This window comes from Felis catus, chromosome B4 (genome assembly GCF_018350175.1).
Source record: "Felis catus isolate Fca126 chromosome B4, F.catus_Fca126_mat1.0, whole genome shotgun sequence".
NCBI lineage: Eukaryota > Metazoa > Chordata > Mammalia > Carnivora > Felidae > Felis > Felis catus.
The window spans coordinates 135,405,024-135,418,137 of NC_058374.1; the positions used below are offsets into that span (position 1 = coordinate 135,405,024).

General features: G+C 58.0%; 1 protein-coding gene across 2 annotated transcripts in view; it reads right to left on the bottom strand.

Moving 5' to 3' along the window:
* Positions 1–963: 963 nt before the first annotated feature.
* NFAM1 (NFAT activating protein with ITAM motif 1) overlaps positions 964–13,114 on the bottom strand; it is a 31,773-nt gene continuing 19,622 nt past the window's right edge. For both annotated transcript variants that reach the window (XM_011284261.3, XM_019835668.3), the window contains exons 4-6: positions 11,076–11,159; positions 3,201–3,288; positions 964–1,440 (exon numbers count right to left, since the gene is read on the bottom strand). In XM_011284261.3, the coding sequence (XP_011282563.2) occupies positions 1,415–1,440; positions 3,201–3,288; positions 11,076–11,159 (198 nt within the window). In that variant the 3' untranslated portion in view covers positions 964–1,414. The remainder of the gene's footprint in view (positions 1,441–3,200; positions 3,289–11,075; positions 11,160–13,114) is intronic.

Sequence of the window (13,114 nt, forward strand, 5' to 3'; positions counted from 1 at the left end):
CCCTGAGGGAAGGGCCTGACCTGCAGACCCAGTGCTGCCTTCAAGCTGCCCAGTACGGCTCAGGGACCAGGGCCGGGGCTCATGCCTTGGGCCCCCCCAGCGTCCCTAGACACGTTCGGGGTTTGTGTGCAAGGGCCTCTCCCTCAAGGACCTCTGGGAAGAGCGCGGGGGTGGGAGGGAGGATTTTACAAATGAGATCGCGGAGAGCAGCAGGGGTGGAGGAGAGCAGGGGAGGGAAGGAGCAGAGCCCAACAGCCCGGGCGATCCCCACCCTTAGCCCCCTCCTGCCTGTGTAATGGGTTCCAGCAGGGCTGCTGAGCACTTGGAGCCCCAGAAACGGCTCTGTGCAAGCACTGAGGGCCACTGTCTGCACGGGGCCTGAGCTGCGGCCACATCGAGGGGGCCCTCCTGCAGCCCAGAGGAGCCCCAGGCACCAAACCACTGGGCTAGAGCGTGTGAGGAGGTGCCCCGAAGCACTGGGGCAGGTGCACAAGGCAGACAGAGGGAGGAGGTGGGTGGGGTCCGCGTAGATCAGACGGTGAGGGCTCTGGGGGAAGGAGAAGTCGCTGAGGCCCTGAGGGTGGAGGAGGGCTGCAGGTGTTGGCAGAGCGTGTAGAGGGCCAGGCCGATGGGAGACGGCTTTGGGGTCCCCGTTGGGGGATGGAGAGCTTCGGGAGGTTCAGCCTGCTTGGCCAGCATCTGCCCCAAACGTGCCGGATCTGCTTCCTCAGCTGCCCTGCTCCAGGCCCCCAGCCTGATGACCGGCACTCAGCCACCTCCTTGGCCTCTGGCTCTGTCCCAGAGCCCAGCCCCGCCTCTGCACAGCTCCTTCGGGCCCACACCCCATTCCTCCTGCGCCAGCCCCCTCCTCTACTTTGTGCGGCCGCCGCCTTGTGCCTTTGACCTAGCCGGGCAGGGGCACGGAGGTGGGGTATTTGTGTAGTCGTTCCTTTATTCATCCCCGCGCTCACGGCACCGACAAGGGTCCTTTGCTGGGAACCTCCCCGAGGAGCTCACGGTTGGCCTCGCCGGCTCAGGCCGTGGTGCAGGCTGGCGCCCAGAGAGCCCATGAAAGGGTGCGGAGGGCTTGGGGAGGGGCTGTGTCGAGGAGAGCCTGTGAGGACTGAAGAAGGGCCCCCCCCGGCAGAAGGGACAGTCTGGGCAAGGGTCAGATGTGAAACGCTGTGACCGGTGGGTCTGGCTGGGACACAGAAGGAGGGGGTAGGGGGCAGGCCAAGGCCGGAAGTGCCTTGAATGTGGGGGCGAGGTGATGGGACGCCCCTGGGGCCTCACTCCTGGGATAGGACAGGTCCTGTGGAAGGAGATGCTGCTGTGGGGCATCTGATCCAGGGCGAGACCGAAGGGCCCGTGGAGCTCATCCTAGAGATTTTCATAGACCAGGTTAAATTCGCTGTCATTCGTAAATCTGTGCATTTTCTCCTGGGGAAAAAAAGGAAGGAGGGAAGGAAGGAAGGAAGGAAGGAAGGAAGGAAGGAAGGAAGGGGAGAGAAAGAAAGAGAAAGAGAAAGAGAGAAAGAGAAAGAGAAAGAGAAAGAGAAAGAGAAAGAGAAAGAGAAAGAGAAAGAGAAAGAGAAAGGAAGGAAGAAGAAAAGGAAGGAAGGAAGGAAGGAAGGAAGGAAGGAAGGAAGGAAGGAAAGGACACAAGGAGAGAAGAAGTGGAGAAAGGAAGAGAAAGAATAGGTAGGAAGAGAACAAAGTTGTACTAATGCAGTTTTAGTCAGAGGCGCAGCTCTGACTGGGAGGCCTGTCCTTGTCCCCAAGGCCACCTCACCAGTCTCTTCCTCCACTCCACCCACCCTTGCTCTCTGCCCTCCAGCCCTTCCGCCTCCCCACATGCTCTTCCCTCTGCCTTGGGTGTTCCCCCACCCCACCAACTCCCCGACCACCACCTACTCCCCCTGCGGGGTTTGGTTCAGCACCCCCGAAAACCCCCTCCCCTGGCCGTAGTCTGATGCCTCCCCCCAGCACACCCCTCACAGGGGGCTGCAAATGCCTCTGTTTGTCAGTGACTGTTCCTGCAGACCCGAGGCTCCCGAGGGGGCCAGCCGTCCTGGCGACACCTCAGAGCCTGGCACAGGGCGGGCACTGCCTAGGATGGCCCAGACATCCTTGGGGGTCTCGGCATGGGGAAGCCCTGCTTCCAGTCAGGGCCTAGTTCGGGGCTGAGTAGAGCACGGGCTTGGAGAAGAGGAGTCAACAATGTCAGCCTGGGCCTCCTGGGCTGGGGGGAGGCCAAGTTCCAGCTCCCTCACTTCTGACGGCTCTTCCAAGATGCCCGTGGGTCCACCCACTACCCAAGGTCATCTGTACTGGCTCGATGAGCCCCCTGCACCTTATGATGCCCAAAGCTCGGGTGTAGACATTACTTAACCTGGAACTCATTTGAATTCAGGGCAGTTGGTTTTGTAGGAAAGGGTCACTCATCCAGTTTACAGATGAGCAAACAGGTTTCAGAGAAACCATGACCGGTGGCGCCTGGGTGGCTCAGTCGGTTGAGCGTCTGACTTCGGCTCAGGTCATGATGTCCCCGTTCGTGGGTTCAAGCCCCGCGTCGGGCTCTGTGCTGACAGCTCAGAGCCTGGAGCCTGCTTCGGTTTCTGTCTATCTCTCTCTGCCCCTCCCCCGCTTGTGCTCTGTCTCTCTCAAAAATACACATTAAAAAAAAAAAACAGAGAGAGGGAGAGAAAGAATAATGATCAAGTGATATGCCTTGGCCTCCATCATGATGAACACGGACCCCTGACCAGGCCAGCTCAGGCCGGCACCAGCCCCGACACCAGCTTCCAACTTTAGCCAGTGTCAGCCTGGGGACAGCTGGAAACCTAATAACCCCTGCCCGATCGACCAGTGTAGACATGGCTCACACCGCAAAACCCTACGGGGCCCCAGTACCACGTTTGACCCTCATGGCAAGTCTGTGACTCAGTTTACAGAGGAGGGGACTCGGGCTCAGAGGTAAGCCCCTCGGCCAGGGCTGCGCAGCTGCCTGGGGACAGAGCAGGGGTTCAAACCCACTAGTCCTCTTTACCACTAGGCCGCCTGCCTAGGGGAGAGGGCTCTGATTCGACTGTAAGAGGTTCACTCCTGTGGTCCTATTTACCCCCATTTCACAGATGAGGAGAGAAGGTCCCATGGGGTAAAAAGGGGAGCCAAGCACGCTGCCCCACCCCCCTGCATACCTGGGAGACAAGGCTCTGGGTTGGGGGGCAGGCTGCTGGGCACGGTCTGGATGCAGGAGTAGATTTCAGTGTCTCTGCCCTGTAGAGACTGTGAGAAAAGGCAAGGGTCAGAGGAAGGTGACCTGGGGGGCAGGGACTGGGTCCCAGCAGCCAGGCCTCCCCGTTATGATCACCTCTGCCTGCGGGCACCTAGGAAACAGGGCCCTTTGGGCCACAGCCTGTGAGGGGACAGTTACCTCGCCCAGCTACGTCATGCACGGCCATACCACTGTACCTTTGCACCTGCCCTCCTCTCTCGCGCGGAACCGCTTTGCCCTTTCCCACTTGTTCACGGAGACTCTCCTCTCTGTGTCCCCTGTTATCTGCCTCACACCATCTCAAGGTCTTCTGCTCAGCCTGGGTGGGCCCTCTACAGGCTTCTGCCAGGGGCCCAGATCCACTCCCACAGTCCTTGCCGGTCCTTAGGCCCTCCAGAGCCTGGTTGCCAGCAGTCCCGGCCATGACACCCATGGCCGTGGTTCCAATAGGATGCCCTCCCGGCACCTGTCCTCACTCCCTGGGTCCAAAGCCACTGCACCCATGAGGGTCCTGGCCACCCATCCACCCCTATAGGATTCCTTTGACACCCCCACCGCGGCCCCTGCTCACAGATGACTTAGGCACCTGCCGGGTCATACACCTCTCCCATTAGGCTGTACCTGGTGCGTGTCTGGGTCACTGAACCTACAGCTTGCTGGGCATACTTGGAGACTGGCACCACAGGAGCTATGGTGAGGGGGCTCCTTGCTCACCAGGGCGTGTGCCTTGAGGCCACAGTTACTCTTGGCCTAGCTATGAACAGCCTGGCCAGAGGTGTCAGGACGGTAGAAAGAGCTAGGCCTTGAAATCAGACGAGAGTAAGCATCGCTCTCAGCTCTGACCATGTGCCAGCCCTGGACAGCCCCTGGAACTCTCTGTGTCTGAGTTTCCTCACCTGTGAGATGGGAATAATCATATTTTACCTTGCAGGCTCAAAGCACGATTAAATGAGATACTGCATGTTTGGCACAGGGTTTGGCAAATAGTAGGTGCTGAACACCTACTGAATGACTATGAGTTGAACAATTGTCCGGGGAGGCTTGGTGCCTCCCTCCCCTCTCGGCGGTCAGAGCCTGGACCCTCCTCCAGACTCTGCGGGGCACCCGGGTCCCATGCGAGGAGCAAACGCTGTTCTTCGGGGTTGGCACATCAGAGCCACCAGAGCCTCGGCGAGAGGCAGGAACCTTCCCTTCCCGCGCGCGTACATGTCATATGGAAGCCGGCTGGTTGCCAAGGAGGTGGTTTCCCTGGCAACAGGCAAGCAGGGGTTGCCGAGGCAGGCTGGAGAGACAGGTGGTGCTCTGAGGCAAGGGGGGGGGGGGGGAGGAGAGGAGGGAGGGAGGCGCTGAGAGGTAGCAGTGCATGAAAACCCGAGTAATAAACCATTGGCGCTCCGGAGACCCTCGCTTCAAGGGCATCACACACAGAGATAGCTAGGCAGCCCTGGGGATCGGTTCAAGGGGCCCTGAGTCAGGGGTCTTGAGGAGAGGGGCTTCTGACCCTCATCTGGGGAGGGAAGGGGGCCAGACTGCCCCAAGGAGAAGCCCCCTCTCCAGTGGAAGGCGACCTCTAGGGCCCCTGCTCAGGCCTCTCTGGTCTTCAGGCCTGCCTGGCACAGAGAATAGGCATCTGCTACTCAGCAGCCCTGTGCCCCCAGCCTCTGTCCGCCAGACCTGGATCTCCTCCGAGCTGGCAGGCCTTCCAAGCTGGACATTTCTGGTCACAGAGTGAAGGGGAAAAAGGGCCTCCCTGCTGACATCTCAGCAGGGGAGCCGGTCTGGGGTCCCACACGTGGCTCCCTTCTCCCTCACGTCCAGCCCACGTGGGCTGCCTGTCACACATGAGCCCAGAGAGGCTCAAAGATGTCTCGGGTCACACGGCCCCCTTGGGTGGCAGAGCCAGGATTGAAACTCAGGCCTCCTGCCCCAGCTCCACGCACTCCCCCTGGGCCAGGCAGCGGCTGGGGGACTTCTGAGACACAGAAGAACACCCTGTCACGGGACCCCACCGGCCTCTGACCCTGCTGAGGGCAGGAGAGGCAGGGGGGCTGAGGGCAGGGCAGGCTGCAGGGGTCGCTGCCAGTTAGCAGCTGCTGAGTGAAGCCTTTGACAAGCCCTGACCTGCTGGGCTGCATTTGCATTCAGGGTGTGACCCGCTTCGCTGGGCTGTGAAATGCCTGGCGGGCCTCGGGGGGGGGGGGCTCCGCACCTCCTGGCCTTCCTTTGTGGTGATGGGAACTGCCTCCCTCGGGGTGTGCCTGCTGGGAGAGGACTGCCCTGGCCTCTCAAAGGGCTGCACTGGGCTGGGCTGGGCTGGGCTGGGCTGGGGCGGCTCTGGAACGTACTGTGCTCAGGCCATGCTGGCTTGTGCTGCGCTGGGCCAGGGCTGTTTGTCTGGGACCCGGGCCCCCCAAGTCCTTTGCTTCCTGCTGCTCTGTGGGCCACAGTGCTGACCCAAATGGCTGTCAGTGCTGAAGTGTGGAGTCAGTGGCAAAGCCTTCCTCCAGGTCCGCTGAAGCCAAAGTTGAAGTCAGCTGCCAGGACCTAGTACGAGGGTTCTAGACATCGGTCCCCCTGCAAGACCTACCCCTCCCTGTGACCAGGAAAACGCAGGAGCTGCACTCTCGCGGGCACCTGCACTTAGGGACTTGCACAACGCACTCTGGGGGCAGCTGGGGGCAATTTGGGGGTGTTGTGCCAAAAGCGACAGCGCTCATCGGAGAAGAAGTACCTCTGCTGTAGGTCAAGGTCCTGGCACGTCTGAAATGAATGGCCCACTGAGGGGACAGGAGTCCGGGGAGGCAGGGCTGGAAGAGCCCTCCAACGAAGGCTGCCAGGCTGGCAGTGGGGAGTCCCTGGAGGCTTCTGAGTGGGAAGCGACCGCATCGATGGCGTGTTAGTGAGGTCCCCCCGCTGCAGTGGGCAGCAAGGAGGGCAGCAGGCCAGGCTGAGGATGTAGCAGAGCTGAGGGAGGTGTTCCGCAGAGCAGATGCCCCACATGTGCCCCGGGGTGCCCAGCACCGAGCCCCGTGGAAACCCAGGCATCTGGAGGGTAAGAACGGCCCTCCACTTGTCCATATGGCACTTGACTGCTAGGCACCCACTGTGTGAGACAAACCACGGTCACAAAAGTAAGAGGTGGCCATAAGGACCACAGAGGGACACGGAGAAGGAGGATAGGGAGGTTGGGGTCGTGGAGGGGGTGGGGAGCTTGTATTCTAAAAGGGAGGTCAGGAAAGACCCCATGGCCAACGTGCCATCTGAGCAGGGTGCCGGGGAGGGAGGGAGCAGCCCCCATGGACAGCTGCAGAAAGGACACTCCGGAACAGAGGGCACGGCCGACGGCAAGGCCCGTGGTGAGGGAATGTCTGGTGTTTGGGAACAGCAAGGAAGCCAGTGTGACTGGAGAGAGGGGGAGACCATGAGGGCAGAGCTCGTGGAGGCTCTGTCCGGGGTTCTGACGTCAACTCTGAGTGAGGCAGGAACCTTGGGAGGTCGGTGGCAGTTGTGAGAACGTGCTCCCCAGACCTCCAGGCCCAGGGACCAGTACTGACCAGGGGCCCCGGCCGCGGGGCTCTGGAAGCCATCATCATGGGTACACGGAGGCCACGGAGGCCCTGGGGGCTCCTCCCAGCCGGTGGCCAAGCACAGTGGGGGTGCCCGCACAGCCTCCTACCCTGGCAAAGGACCTCCTCTCGCATACGTGCACACCCCCACCGGCCTTGCCGGGCCTTCCCTAGACCGTGCGGCCTCGGGACTTCCTCTCTGCCATCCTTCCCACTTTCCTCACTCAGGACCAGCTCTGCATTGGTCTAGTGGCTCGCCCAGCTTTCCCCATTTTCTCCCACAGGTGGTTTCCTTACTAAGACCATCTCAGGTTCGCCCAGCTCTGTGGCTGCTTCTCTGACTCCCCAAGGGCCCCGAGCAGAGCGAATGTGATCTGTGCTCGAGCAAGATCCCTCTGGCTGCTGCCCAAGGACAAGGATAACAATAGGCCAGCTGATCAGAAACCAACTGCAAGGCAGCAGACAAGAAACGGTGGTGGCTCCCACCAGCGTTAGCACCGGGTGGGGGGCGGGGATTCCGGACATGCTATGAAACGCGACGCGCTGACAGATCAGATACGAGCCGTGACAGAAACAAGGGAAGGACGACTTCCAGGGCTCAGCCTGGACCACTGGAAGGCTGGAGCTGTCCGTCCCTACAACGAGGACCATGACTCGAGGCACCTCAGTGGGTAAAGACTTGGAGGCTGGTCTGAGAGGGAAGCCGGTGACTCAGATGGAGGGACTCTGGGGTTCAGAGGGGGTGTCTGGGCTGGACGTAGAAACGTGAGAGTTGTCAGAATATAGATGGTGTCAAACCTCAAGGCTGAGTGAGATCACCCAGGGGTTGAAGGTGGGGAAGAAGATCAAAGAGAAAGGGTCCCAGGACTGGACTCTGATGTTGAGAAGTCAGGGTTCCACGAGGAACCAGTGAAAGAAGCTAAGGAGGCCCCAGCAGTGAGTCTGAGGAGGGGGCATCACGAGGGTGTAGAATGTTCTGGAAGCAAGTAAAGAAAGCGTGTCAAGGAGGGAAGAGAGTTTGGTAGTGCCAGATGCTGCTGATTCATTAAGGAAGATGAGGACCAGGATTTAATCCAATGACATTTGGATGTAACAAAGTGGAGGCTGATGGTGACCTTGAGGAGGAAGATTTTGATGAATACCTGGGCAGGAAGCCCTCCTGCGGGGGGTCGGAAAAGGAGAGAGAGGAACTGAAGACAGAGAGTTTTGACATTTCTGTTGTGAGTCGTGGAGAAAGGGCAGGGTCACTGGAGAGGGACGTGGGCTCGAGGTAAGAAATCCAGGATGGAAGAAACCATAGCACGTTTGCGAGCTGTAAATGCAATATTCTACTGTTAAACCCTACTTTACAGATTAGGGAACCAAGACTCAGAAAGTTTAACAGAACCTACGAGCAAAAGAAGTAGGCTTCGAACCCCAGTCTGCCTGACCCACTCCAAATCCATGCCCCTGAATAGATTACTGTTAAAAAAACAAATTGGAGTGGTACAGCTTTTTTTTTTCCCTCATGCCACAATATATCATGAGTATTTTCCCACATGAATAAAAAGGAAGACTTGACATAATTAAAAGGAGAAATATACAAATATACAAAGAGATGGACAGATTTAACTCACTTCTCTTAACATCTGATAGACCAAAACCAACAACTGATAAGGAAATGGAATATTTTATACAGCACGATCAACAGACGTGACCCAATTAACACACGTAGAACACCTAGTCAGCCGTGCACAATGCAAGTTCTTTGCAAGTGCACACAATACAGGCTGAGCCATAAAGTAAGTTTCGAGAGACTTCATAGGATTAAAATCGTACAGACTATATTCCCTGATCACGGTGGAATTGGCGAGAAATAAAAAATGGAACAATGACTAGAAAGTAATGAAACATTTGAAAATGAAGCAAAATACTTTTAAACAACCCATGGGGTAAGGAAGAAATCCCAACAGAAAATTTAAACTGAAAGATAATAAAAATATGACATATCAAAATTTGTGGGATACAGCTAAAGCCATAATTAAAGGGAAGTTCATAGCTTTTAGTGCATAGATTAGAAAAGAAAGATTGGGACACCTGGGTGGCCCAGTCGGTTGAGTGTCCGACTTCCACTCAGGTCATGATCTCACGGTTCGTGAGTTCGAGCCCTGCATCACAGAGCCTGCTTTGGATCCTCTGTACCCCCCCACACACACCTCTCTGCCCCTCCCCTGCTCACTCTCTCTCTCTCAAAAATAAACGTTAAAAAAAACAGAATTAATGAATTCAACAAGGTCACTCTATATAAAGTCAGTATGCAAAAGCCGATCATATTTCTACATACTTACAATAGATAATTAGGAAATAAAATTGAAATGGGGCTAGCACCTGTATCTGAAATCCCTAACGTGAGACTCAATGACATAACAGGTGTAGAATCCCACCACAGTGCCTGGCACATAGTAGGCACTCAACAAACGCTCCTGAAGTCATCACCCCTGTCGTTAATGTCATGCCTACCTGCCCAGCTGGTAGGGACCAGCCTCAAGGGCTCCCAAAGTCTGTGGCCTCCCTTCACGTCTCCTTTCTTGTCCCGAAATCTCTTGAAACCACCCCTTAACCCCGCGGGGCCGTTGGGCTTCTTCCGCACACCCTTGGAGAAGTCTGCCTGAGCCTCGGAGTAATCTAAACACGGGCAGGAAAAAGATGTTCCGTGCAGAAGTGAGTCTCTTCCATTAAAACCACGCTGGTAGAAGGATATTTATTCATGGGGAAAGATGTTCATGAGATATTGCAACACGAACAAAAATAGCTGTACTACTCCAATAAAAAAAAAAAAGTACGTGTGAGTGTGTATATGGGTCTCTTTGTATGTATTTATAGAAAAAAGACTGGAAGGTATAGAAGTCGATGTTACTAGTATTTATCCTGGAAGAAAATAGGCTTAGGATGATGGTTATTTTCTTCATAGACATACATACATATATAATAGAGAGAGAGAGAGAGAGAGAGACAGAAAGATCGTGTGTGTGTGTGTGTGTGTGTGTGTGTGTGTGTGTGTGTGGAGAGAGAGAGAAATGTTTTTATTCAAAAGCTGACACCAGAATCCCTCACAGGGAAAATACCCTGAGTCGTCGAGAGAGCAGAGGGGACATGGGGAAGTCTGAGACCACGTGGGAAAGTGACTGGTGGAAATTCCCCGGAGTGGAGGGCTGGCCGTGTTCTGCTCCATTTGGAGCCGTTGGTGCTGGAGGGACATTGCCTTTGCCCCATCCCCATCTGTCCCCATCCTCAGGAAGTAGGGCCCTACTCTGAATGCCCTCTGTGTGGCCCCGAGTCTCCTGCGTGTCCGGGTGGTGGGAACAGACCAGCGACAGCAGGTCCCGGCAGAAACGTGCAGGGGCAGCCCTCGAACACGCCCCTGGGGAGCCCGCAGGTCCCCGGCAGGGCTTGGTACCTCCAGGTGTGGAGCCGAGATCCTGACCTGGCAGCTGTCGGTCTCATGGTGCCGAGAGGCCAGCTGACACTGGGTGGCATTTATTCACTTCCTCTACGGTGAGCATACGCTGCTTGTAGAACTAAACTAGACGGAGCTGAAAAGTCACCTTCCCGGCCGCTGGGCAGAGAGGGGCTGTGTGGGGACCGTGGGGACCGGTGGGCGGGCTCATTCACACCCCACGGGAGCGCCAGGCTGAGCCTCCCCCAGGTAGATACGAAGACAGGTACAGCGACAGGAAATGCTTATGACACGACAGACATCCCAGCTCATCCCAGCTCATGTCTCTGCTTGATTTTAAGGAGAAGAAGCGATGCCTGCGTGTGGGGGAAGGGAGGTGTGAAAAACTGAAAAGCGTTGATGTGTTAAGGGCTTGCGATGGCGCCTGACCTTTCCCTCTTTCTGCTGTTTGCTGTGATGCTGTTCGTGCAATAAAAACAGGACAGAGCTGCTGAGCCGGTCAACGTCACTCATTCCTCCCCACCTCGTGCCCCGGCTGGCCCTTGTCCCAGAAGCGGAGGGGCGTGCCAGGGAGCGGGGCCCAGTGCCACCTCACAGCTCCCTGCCCGCCAGGGGCCAGGGGCCACACGTTTGCTCATCTTCACAGAAATCCCGCCAGGTTAGAATTCTTGTCCCCAGTTTGCGGGCTGGGAACTGGAGGCTCAGAGGTCACGCAGCCGGTACATGGCTGAGCCGGCCCCGGCCCCTGTGCCAGGCCTGAGAGAGAGGCAGAGGGAGCCCAGGCCCCAAGACTCACTGTGTAGATGGATTCGGCCGCAGGCTGCTCCTGGCCGTGGGCGGTGCCGGGGTCCAGGCGCTTCGGGGGAGCCCGCATCTGTCCCTGCAGTAAAGGAGTCGGGCGTCAGGGCGGGGGATGGGCAGCTCCCACCGCGCAGACCCCCCCACCGTGGGAAAAAATAGCAGATTGTCACCAGGCGGCTCAGAAATTGATCACTCAGCACCTCCTCCCACCCACCTTCCCCGAGGAAACGGGGCAAATGCCTCCAAGACCCACGTCGAGCCACCCATCTGCCTGCGCTTACGGAGCGGTCAAGACCCCCACGGGGTCAGCCAGTGCCTGGCTCAGGGGAGACAGGCAGTGCAGGACACGGTGACAGGGCCCCTGGCTACGGAGCTGACTGCTGTGGGTGGTCCGATGTCCAGTGCCACTCTGCCCCTCATTGGCCCTGTGGCCTCATTCATGCCACTTCCCCCCTCCGGGCCTCACTTCCTCCAGCAAGAACCCTCCTTTGCGAGATTGTTGCAGACAGGCAGGGAGGTGACCAGGGCATGAGTACTTGGCACTCAGTCCTCGGCCAACCAACACACGCCCGTCAGCCACCTCCTGTTGGCCGGGTGGTCCAAAGAGGTGGACGCCGTCCCCGCGTTCCTGGAACCGAGGACCCCGTGGGGAGACGGACAATGAACTCCCAGTTTTGCCAAAGCAGGGTTCATGCGCTGACCGACAGGACAGAGAGCCTCCGGCGCACTCTGGGGGGGGGGCACGCCCCTCACCTGGCAGAAAGGGGGTTTTAACCCTGAACGCTGAGGAACTACGTCGGGCAAGAGAGGGAGGGGAGGCAGGCAGAGGGAACGGCATGTGCCAAGGCCCTGAGGTCTCCAGGAACTTCAAGAGAGTCAACATCGGGGCAGGGGCTGATTAAAAATCCTGGCCGCCTGCCCATCCCCAGCCCGTTTACTCGGATTAGCTCTCCAGAGCTCCTCAACTGTCAGGCAGAAGCCGGCGCCACCCCGGTCGCAGCCTAATCATCGCCCAGGAGAGGAAGGCTCACCGGATGCCAGGTGGGGCCCTCTCTGCGCGCATCCCCCGCCCTACCTCATGTGCTTCTCAACACACCGGCAAGACAGGTTTTCACATCACCTCCGTTCCCCACGTGAGGACGGGGAGGCTCAGAAAGGGCAGGCGACCCGCCTGAGCGACCCCCCCCCCCCCCCCCAGAGCCGGAAGGGGCAGAGGTAGGATTTGAACCCGGGTCCATGTGATTCACCAAGATGGCCGACCTGAGAGTATCAGTTTTCGCCTCTCTGTTTTGTCTGAACGTGCGGGTCTCGTAGGCGGTTAGATAGGCGTTGGCACCCGCGTGGCACTTCACAGCTTACAAAACAGCCCTGAGACTTGCCCTCGTTTGATTCTCTTTACTGCCTGCGGAAGTAGACCCTGCAGAGGGGGAAACTGAGGCATGTCTATCTAGTCAATGACCGCCTTTGCACGGAACCTAGACGCCCTGTTCCAAATCTAGTGTCCTTCCCCTGCACCATCTGTCACGGAGGCCATGGCTCACCTCAAGACAGCCGGGGGCCTGGTGCCTCTCCCTTCGCTGACCCTGCCAAGGCTGGTGGGTGCGAGCTCATGGGCAGGGGCTCTTCTGGGCCCTGGGGGGGAGAGGGGGCGGGGCAAGACCCAAACCTGTCCTCGTGGTGCTTCTCCTGAGACCCGTGGGGCCACCAGGCAGGTAAGTACCATTGTGGGGGTGTGGGAGGGAGCCCCGAGACTGCCAGGGGGCCGGGGCAGACTTCGGAGGGCTTGCCCTGTCTCCTGAGGATGGGAGAAGAGTCTGAGAAAGTGTCACAGGCCACAGGGACAACGCACGGAATAGCATGAGGGCAGGAATATCAGGTGTCGGGGACACGCTCGAGGACGGACTGTCTGAAGGAAAGTAGCTGATGGAAGTGAAAGATGAAGGCAGCACATGAGCAGGAGGCTGGCGAGGGCGTTGCCACACGAGGCGGGGTCCACGGTGTCTTCCCTCGGAGGGCAGGGAAGCCACCAGATTT